The 20,874-nt window shown below is 37.4% G+C and overlaps 1 protein-coding gene across 1 annotated transcript in view; it reads left to right on the plus strand.

The window, feature by feature from the left end:
* The first annotated feature begins 7,740 nt into the window (after nucleotides 1–7,740).
* The window catches only part of SYNPO2 (synaptopodin 2), a 71,710-nt gene continuing 58,576 nt past the window's right edge, over nucleotides 7,741–20,874 (plus strand). The window contains exon 1 of the mRNA XM_009911760.2: nucleotides 7,741–8,071. Coding sequence (XP_009910062.2) covers nucleotides 7,943–8,071 — 129 coding nt within the window. The 5' untranslated portion in view covers nucleotides 7,741–7,942. The remainder of the gene's footprint in view (nucleotides 8,072–20,874) is intronic.

A 20,874-nucleotide genomic window follows, 5' to 3' on the forward strand; every position in this document is an offset into this window, starting at 1 on the left:
TATAAGTACAGAAGATGCAGCTGGCATGAAAATAACAGGAGCAAAATTCTACATCACGCTCAGTGTCACAGCACTCATACTACATTTGTTCTGCAGAGGCATGAAACCTACTTGTTCAGGATCTGCAGACACTAGCAGTTGTCTGGAAATCTAGCAGATCCATGCCAGCACCATCTAAACAGTGGATCACCACCAGCAGCAGAAGCCTGTACCAGAGACAGAAGGAGCTGAGAAGGCTGGAAACTGGCAGGAAGATGCAGCACAACAGGAGAGGATGTAGGGTCAGCAGGGGTTAAACATCAAGGTGTTTTTGGAGGGCAGGCTTTTCTAATATAATCTGTTCCATTTGGAAAAGAATTAATTATTAAAGCAGGGAGTTGGAATTCCTGTTTCTATAGTCAGGAATGAAGATAACTGAATTGCTTCTTAATTTATTGCAGTTATTTGCATGTGGGAGTAAGATTTCAGGCAGGGAGGTCCTTGTATCTTCTTTGTTGTTACTCTTTCTCTGGTTAAAATCTAAACAGAAACATCCAGATACAAAGAGCAAGCAACTCCTTTAGCTTTTTGCATACGTAACTTGATGCCATAGCAACTTTTTATGCACTGCCCTTTTGGTAGATGCTATAGTTCAAACCACCAACATCAGACTTGCTGGGGCAGACGCTGAACAAAATGCTTTACTGTGTTTGTGAAGTGAATGTTAGAAACTGCTTTACAAATCTTGAGGCTTTTGCAGGGCAGAGGGAAGACCGGGGTACTACACAAGGATTCAAACTATCAAATTACAATCAGATTTTTCAGTTCAAGCAGATTTGCCTAGGTTACACTGTGTAGTGGCTGCTTTCCCCATTTCACAGGCCCAGATCAAAAATTAAATGTGAATTTGCAAGTGTAAAAATGGAAGGCAAACTACCCAGGACGTACTGTATTATAAGTTACCCTGCTTCTCCCATTCTTGTTTTCAGGTATTAATAAATACAATCTCATGAGCCTTCCAAGTGACAAACAATACCTGCTTTAAACTGCAAAGCAAAAATTGGTGTTTTTTATGTTGGACTGCTGCCATGCATGTAATCAGTCACCGAGCTCTTTAAAAGCAACCAGTCGAAGGGAGTTAATCACTTTTATGGTAGTTAACAGGAAACAACATTTAAAAGATGAAACCTGATGCAGATCATAAGGCTAGAGTTAAAACTTCAAGATCTCTACAATCTTCAGTTCTGCATTAAACCACTATTTCCAATAATGCTAGTTAACAGGAAACCATTATTTCCAAATTTAGTAGACAGTTTGGGCCTAATTCATAGTTCAGCTATGATAAAAGAACGTTTTCTAACTGAATACGATATGGTTACTCTTGACTCATTTCACTGTGGTATGACAGAGAAGAGTCTTTCATGGTGTATTTGTCTAGCCCAATAAGAGGAGATGAAATGTTTGCACTAGGTTCTTTCACTAGGAATAGGGAAGATCATAAAAACGGACTAAGGTGAACAGGTAGACAAAAAGGGTGCTGTGCTACTTAACCATCACTCTAAACTGACAATTCAAAGAGCACAGTGAGGAACACAGAACTACTTACATGCACATTCCATTCAAGTAAACACAGGAGTGCTGTGACACCTGGCAACATGAACTCTATCCCAAACCCTTACTTCAAGATTAAAAAGAAAACAAGTAGTTTTTCCAGGGTCACAAACATTTCTCCATGTTCACAAATTTTACAGTGAATGTGGTTTACTTTTTCCTCACAACAAAATTTTAGGGGTCCCTTGGTAGCTATTTTGCATATTGATTCTTGGGCACATTCTGAAATCCTTGTCATTTCATATATGGCTGGCCCCTTTTCCAGGACCCCTTGGGTGCTTTCAGACTACTTGCACTTCCAAAGCACTTGGCCCATACAAAGGAGTGGGAGAAAGAAAGGTGCTCTTGTAGACCGCATCTGGGACGTGGTGGGGTCATGTAGGCACATCTGGAATCTCAAAAGACTTTGAGAGTCCAAGAAGCAAAAAAGTCTACTTATCTTCAGCCAGTAGTTCAGAAAGGTCTTTTCTGAGTATTTGGGATTGGCTGTGGTAGAAACAAGTAGGATAAACACCAAGGAAATATCTGAGTTCCCCAAACCCTTGGCTCCTTGCTTGAGTTCTCCATACATTTTTACTCTCTGCATTTAATGGTGACAGGTCTTTAGATACAGAGGGCTGGGAACATGTTTCCTTCTAGGCACATGTTTAGAGAGCAGATCTTCATTAACCTGCATCCTGACATCGTGAATTGTAGAGTTACAGGGGAACTTGCACCACATCAATTTCTGTTTATTGTGTTATCAGTTAGTAATGCTCAAGAATATAAACTTTCTTTCTATGTTTTGGAGGAAAGTGGTTTCTTTCACCTATTGGGATTTTTCCCCCCGCCATAGACCCTAAACCATAACAATAAAGCCATTACAAGCATCTAGGATGACACCCACTAACATAAGTGCTGAGAAATAGGTAAGTGACATGGCAAACTTTACCTTTTCAGCTGACTTAAGATTGTTGTCTTAGTGAACCACGTAAGTGCTGTGTGATCCGACTAACGCTCTTGTCAAGCAACAATGCCTGTTTGTAAACTGCATATGCAATCAGTGCAGGACTCACAGAAAGTCTTTCACTTTGTAACAAAAGGTATGATTGTGACCATTGCTAAGTCTGCCATTAAAGTACCATTTTCAGTACCTTTAACACTCCATGTCTGTATTTCCAGTCAGCAGACCCTCTTTAGCTGGCAGTGCATAGCAAAGTTCCCCCTGCAATCAAAACATCTGGATTCTATTAATTTCTCTTGTCCTACAAGAGAAATTAGATGGGAAAATATGAAGAGCAATCAGCTTTAATGAATGTTAGCTGGAGCCATGCATTTGGAACTCCCATCAATATACTTCATTAATTTTGTCTGTCATTTTATACCTTTTTTGAAAATTAAATCCATTCCATGTGGCTCTGTTCCTTTTTGCTCCTAAAGTCAGAATAAAAAAATTCAAGAGTATGGAATTAAGCAGAAATGTATTTTTCTACTTCTGTAAGGTTTGGGAGAAAATATGTTTGGCTTTGCCATCAAAATTTTCTTTTACCTTATACAACTACTGAGTTCTACTACTACAAATCAAGGAATGTTATTAGGGAATGATTTTGGACAATAACATGTGCAATGTTGCCTTACATTACCCAGCTTGCAAAAGCCACTTAAAAAAAAAATCAATCTAATTTGAAGGGATATATTAGAAGAGGTAATTTTCACTTCATTTGGAAGAGATTGTATGTCATGTTTCCTTAAGTGGTATGACTGTGATTTTATCTTCTTTCCCATTAAACTATCTATGTATTTACAAGTAGGTTTTTTTTCCATGTTATTAATAAACAAACAAAAAAGCACTGCCAATTTTTTTCCCTTTTTTCCCTCCCACTTCTGATTCACCCATTTGGCTAAAATCACATCCTACAATAAATTGGGTAGTTTATTAAATTGTTTACAGATGATACTGTTAGAATCTACCAGGAAGCTGTTAAACCAGGCATTTTAAGAGAACTAGACTATGTTGACTTCATGTGAACAAAAATCAGATAGGAAAAGAAAATGCAATGCATAAAAAGGAGGAAATCAGACCATACAGGTATTTACAGCAGTAGAATGCTGCCCATAAATTAGAGATCATGATATCCCCTTTCCCTCTCTCTCTTCCTCATTACTAAGGAATGGGTGGAAAGGTTTGCATTTTTAAAGAATCCACAGACCTAGGATACTACTGTAGAAAACTGTAGGTGAAATAACAGCTTTGCTTTAATTGCTGGGTGAAAGACAAACATATGTCTAACTTCTTCTCACAGTTGTAGAACGTCTTCCGTGCTCACATGATATAAATTAGATTTTAGATAAACACCCTTATAGTAAAACTGTGCAGAATCATGAATGATTATTACAATAAGAAAAGAAAATATATGGACAAGTGACAGTAGATGAGGCAAATTATTTTAAGTATTCACCAAGACCCCACAGATCTTTAAAGGAATTCAAGGCTGGAGTAGCTGACTCTCACCTACAACTGTTACCTGAGATTACAGAGTGCCATTTTTTAACAGAAGTATGCCAAGAGAGGTTCAGAAACAACAAGCCAGTCAGCCTAGTATATACAAAAAACAAATAGAGGGAAACTATAATAAGGAGCAGTGGACATCTGGATAAATATGACTTCTCTGGGAAGAGTTAAAAAGGTTTTCATAAAAGGAAGTTCTGCCTCACAAACATAAGGCAGGCCTCTGAGGGGATCAAAAAACACATGGATACGGGTGATCTGATTGATCTTGGATTTAGAAAAGGCTTTCAACAAATTCCTTCACCAGAGGCTTTTAAAAATAACTAAGCAGCCATACCATAACATGGCTTAGAAGTATAAGGTGATACACATTAGGGAAAACCCCATTAATTCACCTATAAAACAATGAGCTTTGAAGTGACTTTTGTCAGACAAGATTTTAAGATTTTAAAAGATAATTCCATGAAAACATCAGCTCAGCCGTGCCTGATAAAGCAAATCAGGTGTTAGCAATGCTTGGATTAGCAACTAGAAAACACAACAGATGATATCATGTTATTGTACAAATCCCAACTTTATCTGCAATCTATTTAGCCAGCTGCTTGAGGACTGTGCAGTGCTCTCTCTAGTCCTCCAGGTTAGAAAAGTTGTAGAACTATAGAGGTAACAAGGATACTGAAAGGCACGAGACAGCTTCTGTAGAAAATGTGACTAATGATTGTGTTCTTCTTCCCTTGAAAAAAGATGACTAAGATGACTGCCTGGAAATTGTGGTTGAGAATCACATGGTCACAGTTCCTTCTGATCCAAGAAGCAGGGGACATGAAATAAGTCTGTAAGATCCAGATTCAAAGAAGAAAACATGATTCTTTGTGTCACAGTGTAGCTAGGAGTGACTTCCTATGGTAAGTTATAGATACCAAAAGGAACGTGAGATCAAGAGAAAACCACATGGAAAGTTCATGGAAGAGGAGTTCATAACTCTTACTAAGTCTAAGAGAACTGCATCCAGCTTAGGAATTTTTTGAATGGAAGTCACTGAAGGCTGCCTGAGGAAAGTAGTATGCATTTTCTATTATTATTTCTTATTCTTATCTTCTATTTCTTATTCTTTCTCCTAAGCAACCACTTCCCACCTACTACCACAGACAACATTTTAGGGCAGATATCCTCACTTTGGTCCAAGTATGGCTGCTCTTAGTTTATGACAGCTCATCAAAGCTCATGTGTTGGATTTTTTGACTGGCAGTTCTTGAAAGCAAATGAGCAGGTAGGGGTTTGACCTGGCATTTTTTTCATACATGTCTCAACACAAAGATCAGGTTCAAGCCACAGTTTTACCTGCATTTGGGCACAGCTAGATGCTGGGTGAGTTCTGGCATTTGTCAGTTGCTGAGTGTATAATGTTATTTTTTGTGACACAGCATTTTTATCAGTTGCTGCCTAGAACAGGATCCTTAGGTTTTAGTGAAATGATGGAGATGGTGGCAGTGGTTAAGTGGCTGTGGCTGCCATTATCTTTAAGTTGTTCAGTGGATTAAAAAAAAATTATCTCAGAATTTATGCCATTTATTTACGCTAAGGAGACCGCAGAGACCAAAATCTCATAAACTCTGTGGATGACTCCACTTTTATCATGATAACCAGTTTCTGGCCATCATTTAGAAATCCCAAAGGATGCATAGAATGTACAACAAGATAAGACTAGTACTAAAAAGCAAGATATGCTGTAGCATAAGCATTAAAGGAAGCTATATAAAGCAAATGGGAGTTGTTAATGTCCATAGAGTATTATTTGTTAGATTAGGACATAGGAAGCTTTGGGTCTCTGCATGATGGAAATAGTTTAGTTGCAGACTTAAATGTTTTTCTTACTACAGAGCAAGCAAGAAATTATCTTTCAAAATTAAAAAAACAGTAATTGGTTTTTGAATTGTTGTTATAAATCCCCCTCAACACAGGGACTAGAAAAAGAGTTGGGTTTCCTACTTTCATTCTCCTGTCAGGACCACAATTCAAACAGAGGCTCAAACAGAGTACTACATGAGTTGAAAGGTACCAGCTTTAAATGTCCCCAAAGCTTTGAGCTTTGCTGTTATACTGGGCTACTCAAAGGTTTGGGATTTGGAGGGGGATGGGGTATTGTTGTTTCACCACTTGTTCTGGAGTAATTAGTACTAAACATAGATATATACAAACACAGAAGAAAATAAAAATATTTTTTTCCTTTGGAGAGCATAGATCGTACAGCACCAACCATGTTATCTGTTACTACCATTACTTCCATGTGATGATTTAACTTCTAGAGAACCATGTAACTTCCACAGATTAGAGGCCTGTAGAATATTAAAAGCCTGTTTACTTTTTCTAGCCATAATATTTCAGTTTAACAGAAGACCCTGTCTCTACCTTGATAGTTTCCCTAATGGTCTTTAAAAAACATTGTAGTGTAAGGAAGTTTCCCTCCAGGGACACTTAATTGACAGACATGTGGGCTTCAGTTTAAAGCCTCACTGGTTACCAACTACATAGATACAAAGTTTTAAATTCAATGCTGAGAGTCGGCTGTTGACCTGACATCTCTGAAGACCTAGAACCAGCCACCCAAAACCACTTCATACAGGAACCTCAGTGGAATTTAGGCTGATCTGACATCAACCCCCAGCAACCTGGATCTCAAAGCAAGAGGTGTTTGTTTCCGAAACTAGTCTGTTTGTTAAAGATATTTCTGCCCACCTGCTGAACACTCTCCTTTAGAACAGTTTAGTTCAAAATGCAATGTGATTTATGCCAAGCAGACTGACTTTGGGCTGAGGTGAGTAGGAACACTTACAGTGTCAGTTGCTAATGCTCATCTATGGGAATATTCAACCCTTGATGAATAGTCTTAAACCACTCCAACTAGACACGAAGGAGCTCAGCTGTTTACAGTCTGCATTAACACTAGTCAGCAAAGGGGAACAGAACTGAACCCAGGTCTTAGAAGGCACTGGTAAAATAACTTCCTAATGAATCTTTTTTACATGCTTATAGAAAGGTTCCCCTTTAATGACAAAATGCAAATCATCCATTGATAGCATCAGTAGAGAGATCCGATACTTCATTCCACTAATTCCTTCCTCTTTTCTGAGAGGATAGGCAACAAGCTGCATAAGAACAGGTATTATTAGAGTCCAATAATAATTCAGGTCATTGATAAATAGCAGTGCACATTAAGCTATACTGTGGTCAGAGAGAAACAAAAAAAGAAGCAATTCCATGATGTGAAAACTGCAAAACTTTCCTTTTTTTTAGATTTTTTTTTTTTCATACCTGCAGTGCTGCAGAAAATGCATGTGGGGTAGAGATGAAAATCATAACCCTAGATTAGTCAAAGTGTATCAGTTACCCAGAAGATGTACATGATGTTTCACTCAAGATTATGCTTTCTTCTTTGTTTGGAGTAGGAAGGCAAAAAAAAAAAAAGGGTAAATTAGAGTTTAAAACGTCTGGCACCATTTACTAAAGTAAACTTACATGCTAAATTGTCACTGGGAAATGTACACTTCTTTTTGCTGTTGTTTTGACTTAGCTGTCATGAGAGCCATGTTTAAATACAGCCTTTTCTGCCTCATGGTGAAGGCTCTTTGTGAGCATTTCCTCAACGTTACTTACTCTACTTTGAAGGTGGGCTGAGCGTAGAAATCTGACGAAAGAGTGGGCTGTGCCCTTGGAGGGAGTGCTTCTGAATGACTACATTTGCTAGTGCAGTACACAGCAGCAGCAACAGTGTGGTGCTCTGGGTCTCCAGCTCTGCCTGGCAGACAAATCTTCAGCTCGCTGAACATCTGCAAGACAAAGTGTTACATGTTCTTCTGTAAATGAATGCTGCCTAACTGCACCAGGAAAATGGGCACGGGGGATTATCTCTGCATTGCTATGAGCGGAGGGGCACCTTGGGGCTTTAGATTGCAAGGTGGCAAGGAGCAAAAGCAGCCTTTGCAAATCGCCAAGGTAGGATCATGAGAGAAAGATGTTATTGATGTTTTGTGGACATGAGAGAAGACAACAGTTTGTTTAAACATATACTGCTTCCAGGGAAATGCTTAGAGTGGGTCTTACTGTGATGCCTCTTTGAATTTGCTAAGAATCTCTGGTTTTGCTAAAAATCTCTGATTTGCAGAAATTCTCCAAGTGTTGATTAGGTCTGTTTCAGTAAAAAGGAATGATTTTTTTTTTGGTAGCTTGTGAGTATTGCATACATTGTCTTAAATGTTAGAGGTTTGGAGTTGTGAGATGGTGTTTGTCTTTCTGCTCCTCTTTTATTCACTGTATGTTTTTGAATGCAGTCAGCATATTGCAAAACTGAATCTCATATTAGGAAATGCTGTTTCAGTCACTTAGTTATGATACTTTTTCTGCTCTAGGCATAGAATAAATACAGATTTATCATGAGAAAATGTTCTTACTATTTTGAGAATTCTGGAAAGCATTACACTGAGTTATCTTTGGTTTTGGAAAGTTATCCAGCCTTAGAAGCAACATTAATAGATGCCAAAAATTCCCTCTTATATTTAATAAGCAACACTAAAAATTACTGTGAGGGCAAAACAAATAGTATGAATTCAGAATTAAAAAAAAAAAAAAGGAGAGAGAGAGGGAAAAGAATTGCCATCCTCAAATTGCAAAAACAATACTTAAAAGTAGTTTTGTTAGAAATCCATTCTCACCCTTTTGCAGCAGCTTCTCCACTGCTACAACAATGAAGATTTGTCAGAGTTGTTGAGGCTTATGTAACTGTATGGAGATGCATTCTGTTCCCATAGACAAGAGGGACAAATTTTGTCCAGCACCCTGAGGTCAGCAAAATAGCACTGGCTGAAATGATACTGGGACTGATCATCATACAAGGATTTCTGCCTTGTTAAGTTGAGACAGAGAGGTTAAAATATATCTTATTGCCTTTTAGCATCTTGGTAATGCAGCACATTGAGTGTTACATTTTTTGTACTTTGATACAGTATTTTAGATCAGTAGTTTAGTTATTTAAGTTCTAACTTTCCTAAGCAATGCATTTGTTAATTAGTTAAACTTAATTTACTGTGTCAGGTAACTTTTCCATGACTACCAGAAGCAGAAAGTCTACCTCATTTTATAAAAGAAGTTTTTTTTAGTTCTTCTGTCAGAACATCTTTCACTGTTACTTTTAGTGATTTCCAGCCAATAATATTAATCTTATTCAGTAACAGAGCTATGATTTACTGAGTGCCTGTATAATTTTTTTTCTCATCACTGTTAATTTTTTGTTTGTTTTTTGTACTTTGCAAAACATGAACATGCTTACGTTTTTTTCCTACCGATGTGCAACTGTTGCTTTGGAAGTTAAGCCCCTGATGATAGCTGCCAGTGGAATCCTGCCATCTAGTGAAAACTCCTAGCTAGAACTGAAAATATTATTAGTAAAGATAAAAGGCAAATGGCCTTGATTAGGTAAAGCCAAAAGTTAAAAAGCACAGTAGCTTGAACACAAGATTCTGGTTAAGCTTTAGCCTTCCTCATGACAATAGGCTATACCTTTATTTATTTATTTATTTTCATATTCACACTATAGGCTGTGACACTCAAGTCTGGTTCTGGTTCACCACTACAATTTGAGACATGAAAACTAGACACATGTTAACAGTTGTACCTTACTGTTAATGGGAAAATCCACTAGTGAAATATATTTAAGTTTAGAAAAATAACAATACATATTTTTAGGAAAAAAAATCAAAGAAGTGTGAGTTTGTTTTCTGGCAAATGAACCCAAGCAAATGGCCATGTAATACAATACTTCAGAACACCCTTTGTAAGGGTATATGTATATCAGTGTATATGTCTTTGAAACGTGGTGGGTTGGATGCTTTATGACTTCCAGATCATTCCTTTCTCCACACTTAAGAGCTGGTAAAGATCAGCGGGATTTGAAAATTGACAGGAATATCTGGCTGAAAACCTGAAGCTCAGACTTGACAGGCCACAGCTTGCTTTGAGACTCACACTGTCAGCAGGCTTCACTGTCCTCCCTGGGGGTCTCAGCTCTGGCAGAGATGTGCAGATGTGGGTCTCTAGGTCAGGCACCACCAGCAGGTCAAGGCGTGGCGAGGTGGGGGGTCTGCAGCTACACTGTGTGTGACCTTTTTGGGGGGAAAGGAAATGTTTTCATCTTTTAGTCTGTTATCTGTGAAAAATGAATCTAATAACTCCCAGAAGAAAAGGAATCACCATAATAATTTAAGTTTAGTGATTTTAGTTTTAATAATGCATAGTAATTCTCCTACTGGCTCCAAAATCCAAAGGTTGTTTCAAAAATACAATAAAATTGGTTTGGAATTTCCAGGGTTTTGTTTGTTTGGGTTTTTTGTTTGCTTGTTTTGTTTTTGTTGTTGTTTCCCAAATACATGGTTCAGCTTCTCCACTGGTGCATACCAACATATCTCCATGAGGTCATTGCCAATACACAACACCCACAATTTTGTCAGAGATGTCTTTTTCTGGGAAAGCTGCAGAGGTTTTGCTCACCTGGTTGCTGACACAACCTGAGCACAATATACCCCTGGACTGGTGCAGTGCACTCTAGCCATGGTGATGAGCAGAGCAGAAATTGTAACACAGATCTAAAGGGAGAGAGGTGGAAAATGGTGGGAAATGAGATAATCCAAGAAAATATGGCAGGATACAAAAATCCCAAATTCCTTTTGATAAAGGAAACACACTGTTTTTAAAGCTAATGAAATATGTCACTGCAGCTCACTACCAGAAGCAAGTTTTACTAGTTCATTTTATGCTTTTAAAATACTGTTTTATTACATCATTGGGGTTTTATTAAACCTTCTCATTGTTCCTTGCCTAGCTCTAAAACCATATATGCAAGCAGCGTTTCCACTAAAATCAACGAGAGTTTTGCCTGTAGCATGAACTATTGTTTTCCATCTTCATGCAAAGTATTAACAGAGAGATAGAGAGAGATTTGCTGCCTTCCTAAGAAATATCTCTGTAATTTTTCTCACCAGCACAAAATACAGGAATTTTTCATCAGCACATAATTTTACAACCGTTGAATTAGATTCAAGGCACTTCATTAATTTGTTAGATGTGAGACTGCAACAAAAGGATTGGTGGTTTTTTTAGATGTATATCAAAGTATCATTTTGTTTGTCTATATTTTACTCTTATTCAGTAAGTAAATTTTGAAAATATTTGACTTGTTTTCTGCAGTCATTTAACTGCTTAACACTATTCCTCCTTCCAACCCGGGCTCCGTACCTCAATTTACTTTATGATGTCTACTAATATTGTAAATACTCCATAGAAATTTATTTTCAGTTGAAATACATCTGCATATGCTGTATTCTGTCCACACACATTGTACTGACTTTAAAAAAGATCTGTTTTAAATATCATTCAAATGATATGTGGTGCTAAGAAGGATGTATAATAAATGAATGTAACTGGCAAAAAAAAAATATATATTCAGGAGTATAAAGCTAAGGAAAATGAGTGTGCTGTAAGAAAATTAGTTGTGCTGTGTTTGCACCAAGACACTAAACCATGTCACTATTGTGCTGTAGGATAGTTTCCCAAAGCTGGAGATGGTCAGGAAATCACAACAGTGACCCTAGATGGCTAAGAATTCAAGGTATATAAGAACAAAGTGATATGTGATGTCCTTTCTGTTTCCACTGTGAGATGTATGAAAGAATGGGGTTTTTACAACTATCACAGATATTTTTTTACTTGTAAAAGTCTTTGCTGGTTTTAATTTAAAAAAACATTAAACCTGTAAGTACAAAATAACAGATGGGTTTCTGGAGTAGCATTTGAAAGAAAGTCCTATGAGTTTTTCTACTAACATTTAACACTACCAGCTATGTTATATACATTAAGAAGCATTTCTTATGCAAAAGATAATTTAATGGAGCAGTCCTATAGAGGATTTACATTAATAATTCAACCATGATGTAAGTACATTAAATTATCTGGTTGCAGTGGAGGTTTGTTATTCACAGCATATTCGTTACCTAAACCAAACAGTAATTTGATGAACTCATTGTTTGTATCTGTCAAAGTCCTGTTAATTTGAGAACTTAACAAATAGTTCTAGTATTCAAGGATTGTAAGTTCCATGACTCAGACCTCTAAGCATTTCAAACGAAATTCAGTCCTCTCTTTCTGATCAGTAAAAATGAAGAGATGTTTAAGAATCCATCCTTAAGAATCTATCTGAGCTTTTGTGCTGGAGGTTTCCGTATTTGAGACACTGGGCAAATGAATGTTATTGCAACAGGGTGCCTTAGTTGTTACTGAATTCAGATCACACCAGTTCTGGAAGTACTCTGGTCTGTATGTAGTATACACAAAGAAATTTCTACACACATACCCCTCAGCAAGAAAGGTATCTTCAAAGGGAATCATGTTGTCTTACTTTATACCTACAAGAGCATTCATCCTGATCTCCCCCTGATTCAGCAGCAGCAGCAGAACAGTATGTAGATGTATGAGGAGAAACACAGAGGATATTTTTCTAAGTGCTGACAGATCTTCTGTACTTTTTCAATTAATTTTTTTTTCAAGTCAATTTTTAGAAAAATGAAAGGGCAACATTTGCCTTCCTTTAATTTCTACCATGCCAGTTTTCTAGTGCACAGCTACAGGTATAATGCCTATGCTCTCACATGTTAAGTTACTTACAAGGACTTAATGGATATTTTAAAACTCTTACCAACGTGATTTTGCAGCCTGAAATTTTTCGCTATGCTATGAACATTGTCTTACATCCAAACATGCCAAATATCATGCAGTTTTCTATTGTCTAGTAAATGTTAACTATAGTCCTAACTAATCCTACAAAGTATTTCAATAATTCAGGATTCAAAGCTAACAACCTCGAGGAGGCTTCATGCAAAACTTCTACAGTTTGTGACCATTTTGCCAGTTTCTGCAATACATTTCTGCTGCTGCTGTGCAAACAGTACTTCTACCTTTGGCTCAGTAATGACATGTGCCAACTGACTGCCTGGTCATTTTAGACTTGTGCAGTTGTCCATCAAAATGCTCAGATTTCAGTTTAAGTCTCAGTTTCATCATTTTGGATTCATTGGAACCTGAAACTGAAAGTGAAACTCAAAGACTTGGTAACAATATGAACCAACAGCATAAAAAGTTGATGTCTGAACAAGATTACTTAATGCTGGATGCACACAGATGTGGGCTCTGTTGTGGTTTGGCTTTCTCCCTGCATTTGTCTGAAATACTGGACATGTGCAGAGCAAACCTAAGTGGCTTCCACCAAGTTGACCTTTACACTTTGTGTAGTAGGGAAAAAATGGGGGGGTAGGATGTGTTGGCACAGTTATAGCATTGATCCTCAGGTAAGGCAAAGCATGTTATTGTCACATACATGGGAGGTACGTGGAGCAGACAGTTGACCTATCTACCAAGTACATCAAAGCTGCTGGATTTAAGGAGTATTTTCCAAGTTCCTGTTTTTCTCTTACATTGTCACTACTGGCAAATGCTCACATTTTCAGGCATAAACCTAGGTTAGTAAAAGCTGCAATTCTAGTCACCACATTCTTGTTCAGACCTGACCAGTACAGCTATGTTATACTCATGGTCTTGGCTCACTTCACTTGCAAAGTCACACAGAGGAGCATAACCCATGGTTGCTAAAGCAGTGGGGTTTTTCTCCCCTGCTTGCTTCTGCACTGATGGCATAGGAATCATCCTTGTAGTAAGATGAAGCGACTGGTGTTTCAGATAATTTCCAGATGACATTAGAAGTCATCCTGGAGTTGAGTTGATGCATTCTTGTCATCTGCTTCTGAAAATATGTTTGTTAATGCATAGTCAAGTAGGATCCTACTATCGGTCACTGTATTTGAAATTAAGATGCTCAGCATGCTGAGTAAAGGCTCAGTACTGAGCTAACATGACCCTGCTGATATTTCCTTATTTGTATCAATTAACATTTTAAACAGAATTTGAATACAACTTCATGCATAACAGTAGACAGAACAAGCCATGTTTAAAACATGCTGGTTGAACTCTGGCAGCACAAGGAGAGGAGTTTAGAGTTCACCTACATGATTTTAAACACAACTTGCCTTACTTGGACTGTATTTAAAACTGTTTGTTTAAATTTGCTGGCTAATACATTTCCAAACATAGTTTGTTTTTGCAGCCCGGACAAACTCTTATTCTCAAATTCACTCTTCAGGCTGTCTGACACAGCTGGTATTTGCTGATATTCAGAAAACCCTGTAAGGCATATTTACATATTTTTTCACATAAGGAGTTATGCAGAAAACTGGGGGCTTATCTATTCTATTTTTTTTTCCTGGAGGGGATTTTTACTGCATTATGAGCTTTGACCTGTTTTAAAACCAATACATTTTTGCACATGTTTAGATGACTTAGTGAAGTTTCCACATAAGCAAATGATAAAACTTTCATTGACAAACTGGGAAGAGGTTGAGCTTTATGGATGTCAGGTTAATTTATTTTGCAAAACAAAGGAACATACTGAAGTTTCTGAAACCTAAAGAAAATGTTCTATTTATACTGAAAATCTGCCATTGCTAGTTAGGAAAATAAGGGGGGAAAATATTCATACACCTTTAGCAGCAAAGGTTTATATGTACTTCCACAGGCTGGTTTCAAATTTTGCATTCCAGCTATTGTGCCAGTGGAAATGCTTAGTATTGAAGTCCCATCTAGTTGTTTAGAAACTGCAGGCTGAATTAGTACATGATTGTATATCCTGTTTTGGATATACAGAACTACTTACCAAGCTGGTTTTGGCACGCTTTGCACAGTATTTAGGCAAATACAAGCAAGCTTTGGATACATGGTAGCATTCATTTGTACTTGTTTCCAACAGATACCTTTCCAGCTCTCATGGCAGGAGAATTTTCAATGAAATAGAATGAACAACAGAATTCACACTGATTGAAACTAAACAAATGAAAAATCCCCAGTGTATTCCTACTAAATTATATTGGCTGCTTTGTATACAGCTTTGCTGCTGCTTCTTTTTTTTTTTTTTTTTTTTTTTTTTAATTTCTTGGCTGAGAACATTTAAAATACACTGCATGGCATTATTCTGTTTAATTGTTCTGTGTTTTCTGCCGTTGCATTCTTATTGTGAATGTGAATGTAACAGCAAGACTTTTGGCCTAGTCGACATTAAAATATCACAACAGGAAATGTTGTTTACAAAGCCCTTTAGGCTTGTGTCAGATTGTTTGAGAGAAGACAGAGATTTTTGCATATCATGGAAGGGCTTTCTTGCAACTACAGAACTCAGTGTTCTTCATATGTACAGCAGAAATATTTAGCACAGAAAATACTTTAAGGGGCCATATTTCATGCTTAGCACTCTATAAAACAAGACTGATTTGCGGAGATAGCTTTAAGTTTGAAAGGAACAATTCTCTGCATGGAATTAACCCTGGACAAAAATGATAACATTTAGATTGCAACCAGCACTTATGAGCACTGTTCACTGTCTGGAATGAAATTGGCAGTAAAAAAAACAACCTTGGATATCAGCTTGAAGGTTTTAAATTTCAGACCTAATGTACACAAGTTACACAGTGGATTTCTTTTTCCTTTTCTGTAATTTTTCCCATCTGTCCCATTTCATTAGAATCTATAGTCCCTACTCAGTGTGGGTGTTAGGATGAGTCTAATGCATGTTTAGACTGAAACACTTCAGTGTGCACCAAAATCAAAGTGCTCTTTTTTGGTTACCTGCCAATAAACATGGTGTTGAGCATGAAAGCAAAAAAAAAATCTTCAAAACACCTCAGCACCTTGCTCTCAGTGGGGTGCTAAGAACAGTGAAGAAGTGGCTGCTTTATTTATTGCTTATGTGGAAAGTAAATTATAATGAAAACCTGGCTCTAAGCTCAGGGCCAATGGGCTTGTTCCCTGAGCTCCCTATCATGTGCAGCAGCCCTGGGCACAGCACAGAATATTCTTTTCTTGTTTAGCAGGGAAACACAGCCTACAAGCCCTCTTTCTACTTCCACAGAAATGTATTTTGAATCCTTTGAGTCTTTGATATCTCCTCCTGCATCTGGGATGGGACATCAAATGCGCCAAAAGAGTTAGGTCATCTTGGACTACATAGCTGTAGAATCATTATTTTATAAACTTGCCTTTTTGTAAGTGTATTTTAGAAATATGGTCCCAGTTAAGAAGCTGGGTGCTTTGGGTTTTGTAAACATGTTTTAAATTACAATTCATTAGCAGATGAACTGGTGATGGGTCAAAACTATGAAGAAAGTAGGTAAGCTATAGTTTTCTATACTGCTGTTTTCATTTTGTCTGTTCTCTATAGAATAAACATGCCATGTATGGTATAAATTGCTACAAGATTGAATGTCAAGAAAGTTTCTAAAATAAAGATAATGTAACACAATTGCATGTCCATTGTTGCCCATTACAGTAACAGAAAGAAAAACAAATGGCATGACAGGGGAACATAATTTAGTAAGACCGAATTTCCCCTTTGTAGTACTCTCTGCCTAATACAAGGAGCATCAGAAACTGCTTGCTGTCTCAATATTTGTTTTAAAAACCGAAGAGCTGAAATTACTATAAGGGAAATCTTAACAAAGGAGTTCTCACATTTTTTCCCATGAACTCAATGGGAGCTTTGCCATTGGCTTTAAAGGGGAAAGGACTGGGTCTTAGTATGCATAATATAGTGGAGTTATTTAATTAGAAGCAGATATCATGAATAAAAATCCTCACTGGGAAGGGTGTAGCAGTTTTTGCTAGGGATCTACTTACTACAATTTCAGTGTCTAACAGAAGTCATTCCCCTCAAAAGAATAAAATCCCCTCAGACTTCAGGGTATGCTGATAACACTATTGTGCAATGTAACTTTTTTCCAAGTTATTTGGTAACTGTACATTTAATTTCCAACCTCTCTTGGAAATTTTTGCAAGAACAAAGATATTCAATTGAGTTTAAGGCATTTCAGTTTGCATATAAGAGAGTGAAATGATTGCTAACAATAGGTACTAGAGTGACATTGCTAGGAACTAGATACCATTTATTAAAAGACTGATAACATATAAGCTGAGGAGAAAATTTAGACTGTGGACGTATCTCCCAGCTGTTCACTGGTTGAGGGGACTAGTTGTAACTGCCCTCTTGCTTTCTTCAACTCTGCAAATAGACAGGTTTGTATTGTTGCAATGTGCAGGTTATTTCTTAAACAATAGAAACCTCTAGGTCAGGATAGGGAGAAGGAAAGAAAGTGTAGAACAGCTGTGGGTGGTGACACCTTCAGCAGGCACAGGTGTGGCCTGACAAGTCAGACAGTAACTCCTCATGTTGGCACATTCATCATGTTGTAGATGTATCTTAACAGCTTAACTGACATCACATTGGAAAGGCTCTAAGGGTCCTGCAAGAAAAGCCAGCAGAAGAAAAGCATCCACGTGGAGATTTGTGCAATGTATTATGGTTGCCTACACCTGTGTAATGTGAAGTGTTTCTAAGACCAAGGGACCGATGTCATGAGTTTTGTTAGCTTTACTAAACCACTACCACTAATGCTCCAGAAGAGACCATCTCTCTGTTTTCTTCTCTAAATCCCTGTCTTCTCTGACAGAAATTCTTAATCTGCTTCCTCTTACCATTCTCTTGGTAGTACTTATTTAAATACACAAGTACAGATACTTGCTTACATATCACTTTCAGTGAAATCCACTGGAAAGTGTGGGCAAACAATGCCTCAGACATCAAACCTTGTTACTTGCTTAGAATACTGCCCATCACCCCCAGTGAACTTCCTTTGTACTGAAAGAAATGTAGGAAACTTTCTGCTTTACGTGAAATTTCATGACAGAAATCTCTGAACTACTAGAGCTTAGCAGATGTGGCTGATGAGCATTCTGTTCCACAAACTGCATTTTCCTATTTTGCAGAGATCACTACAAAGACTAGCTGCCATAAGCCACTGATTTAATTACAGAGGATGCATATTAAAATAATCTGAATGGAAAAAATAACTTAATATATTATCACATATGCATAAGAATCTTCCTGCACATGGAAATAATGCTTGCAGAATGGGTAGTGTAAGACCTGCTTATGAAATTCTTAGAATTAGAAAAACAACTATCACTACACATGGAGGCTTTAAGAAAATTCCAACATCTAATACTACTCAGTGCTTAAGGTTCTTACAGAGGAGCAGCTGTTTGACATATTTACTGAAAGATTCCCAAGTTTCAGAATTATTTGCTTTCCAAAAAACTTGGTACCTTGGAAATTAGAATGGTTTTACCTAATTTCTCAGTCAGTGGAGTAAGTCTGATAATGCTGATCAATATAAAATAAGCCACTCACAAAGGTGGAGGAATTTGTTACAATAATATATAACAAAATTACATCATTGGTTTATGCAGCAAAATGTTAACGTGTTATCATGTGGTATCCATACTCTCAGCCAAAGTCAGTTTTAAGACGTGTTGTGCATGTTTAGGAGTGTCTAGGGGAAGATAGTAGCCATTAAACTGAAGTGGAAATCACAACTAGAACACTGTTTCCTTTCAAGCCCCCAAATCCCCTTGTTAAGTGAATTAGCAGTGTGTTTTTTATGTCCAGACTGAATAATCACCTTTTAATGACACAGGCATATTATTTCTTATTCACGCTCCCCAAAAATCAGAGGTAACTGAATGGAAAGACAGATACATTTTGGAGAATTTGGTCTGCTAGTTTTAACATTTTCTTACTGAAGCTGCTAAGTATTGCTGAGCTTAGTACCTCCTGGATCAGACAAATGTCTTATATGCAAATCCTCCTGGATTTCAAGACAAATTACAGAATCACAAAACATTAGGGGTGCGAGGGGACCTCAAAAGACCACCTAGTCCAAAGCCCTGCCAGAGCAGGATCTCCTAGAGTAGGTCACATGGGAAAAAAGTATCTAAACCACATTGGGAATCAACGAATGAATAAAATCATATTATTAATCATTCCATATCTTTCTTTCACTTCTACTTGTTATTCTCTGCATATGAATAGAATGTGATCCCCTTAAGGAAGGCTCCATACATTTGTATCAGGGTTTGATTGTAGTTTCACAACATTATAATTAGGACATATTTTTGATCTTTTAAAATCTAACTAAAAGGGAGTATTTCAGAAGGTCTTCAGAATGAGACAGTCACAGTCCTTTAAAGAGGAAACAAAAAAAATATTTCTGCACCTATTTTACACATTATTATGAACATTCAGTAGTAATATCACACCTGGCTATTGAATAGACTGTCAGGCATATCTTCAGTCTGTAATATTAGCTTTTTGAAAATAAGGTTATTTTGCTAGTCTGATGAAGAATAAACTCCTACAAAGTACACCAAAACCAAATCCAAGAATGCATCCTTGAACATCTAAGGTGTTGGAAATATACCCATGTTTTGCAGCTTAAACCCATTTTTAGACAATGGCTTTGAATTAACAGATCAGTACAGGTGTTATCCAACTCACTTTTCCATAACCAAATCTGTACTTGAAAGTCCCTGATTCTGCTCCAAGTGTGCTACATTTTAAAGCCATTTTCCAGATCACCAGGATAATGTTCCCAAGATTTCTGATTTCGTAACACAATTTGTGACTACAAAAGGAATTTGACTTTAAAACCTCATCAATCAACAAAAGCAGAATTTTTTTTAACTCTTAGGGTTACACTTTTCTTTCTCTGTATTCACAGAAACAAAGAAAAACAATCCAGTGAATCTAAATGTAGTGAGAGGACCATGAATGCCTCTCTCTCTGGCAAACAGCACTAGCAACAACTGTATGAAGGGTGCAATAATTAAGCCTGAGGAGATAGTTATCTTTGTGGCCTGTCATTTTTATTTGAGGGTTACTACATGAACAAATGGATCACTGAAATGCACAGCCTGAGAACAATGGTTCCCAGCCTTGGACCAGCCTTCTGGGTCATTTGCTTGTTGTTTGCTTCCAGGCCTGATTTGCATAAGAGGCCTAGAAAAGTTGCAGAGACTGGGAATTAGCCCAAATACATATTGGGTGCTAACTGAGTCAAGCAATAACTAAAGATGCATTGGCCTGTTCAAATCAGGCTTGAATTCAGGCCTTCTGGATTCCTGCATCATCTGGCTCTCAAGAATTAAACCCTGGCATGATTCATCAGCTGCTGAATCCTGGGATAAAAATAGAGAAGCATAAATGGGATAATGTTTTAGGACAGTCTTAGATGAAATTGAAAAGGGTGGGAAAGAACCCTTCCTCTAACAAAGAATATTTTCTTTCCAGGCAACAGCATGGCAAATCTTTCTCTAAAACCCTTTACTGTTCTGAAACCAACCTTGGTGGTTTGGTGGTTTTAGTTTTTTTGGGTGTTTTGTGGGTTTTTTTGGTTTGCTGGTTGTTTTTTGGGGGTTTTTTTTGGTTGTTTGGTGGGGGTTTTTTTGTGACTGTAGTTTCACTTAAAAACTTCCTTGAACTTTTTTGATTTCTTTGGTTTTATATTTGTAAGACACTCTCAGGCAAGATGATACTTATGTGTGCTCAAATTTCATTCTGGCTATTTCACTTGGCTCCCTTGTGTACCTCTAATTCCTCCATCATTTCAATATATCAAGTCACAACCTGAAGCAGTAACTCAACTGCAGATCCTACCACAACTGTGCTTTACTGGTCAGAAATGTATCTTTGCTGTAGCTTTGGACCGAGCACACAGCTAAGGAGTCTTTAAGGCAAAATCCTCTTAGCATCCTTCAGG

This window comes from Dryobates pubescens, chromosome 24 (genome assembly GCF_014839835.1).
Source record: "Dryobates pubescens isolate bDryPub1 chromosome 24, bDryPub1.pri, whole genome shotgun sequence".
Lineage (NCBI taxonomy): Eukaryota > Metazoa > Chordata > Aves > Piciformes > Picidae > Dryobates > Dryobates pubescens.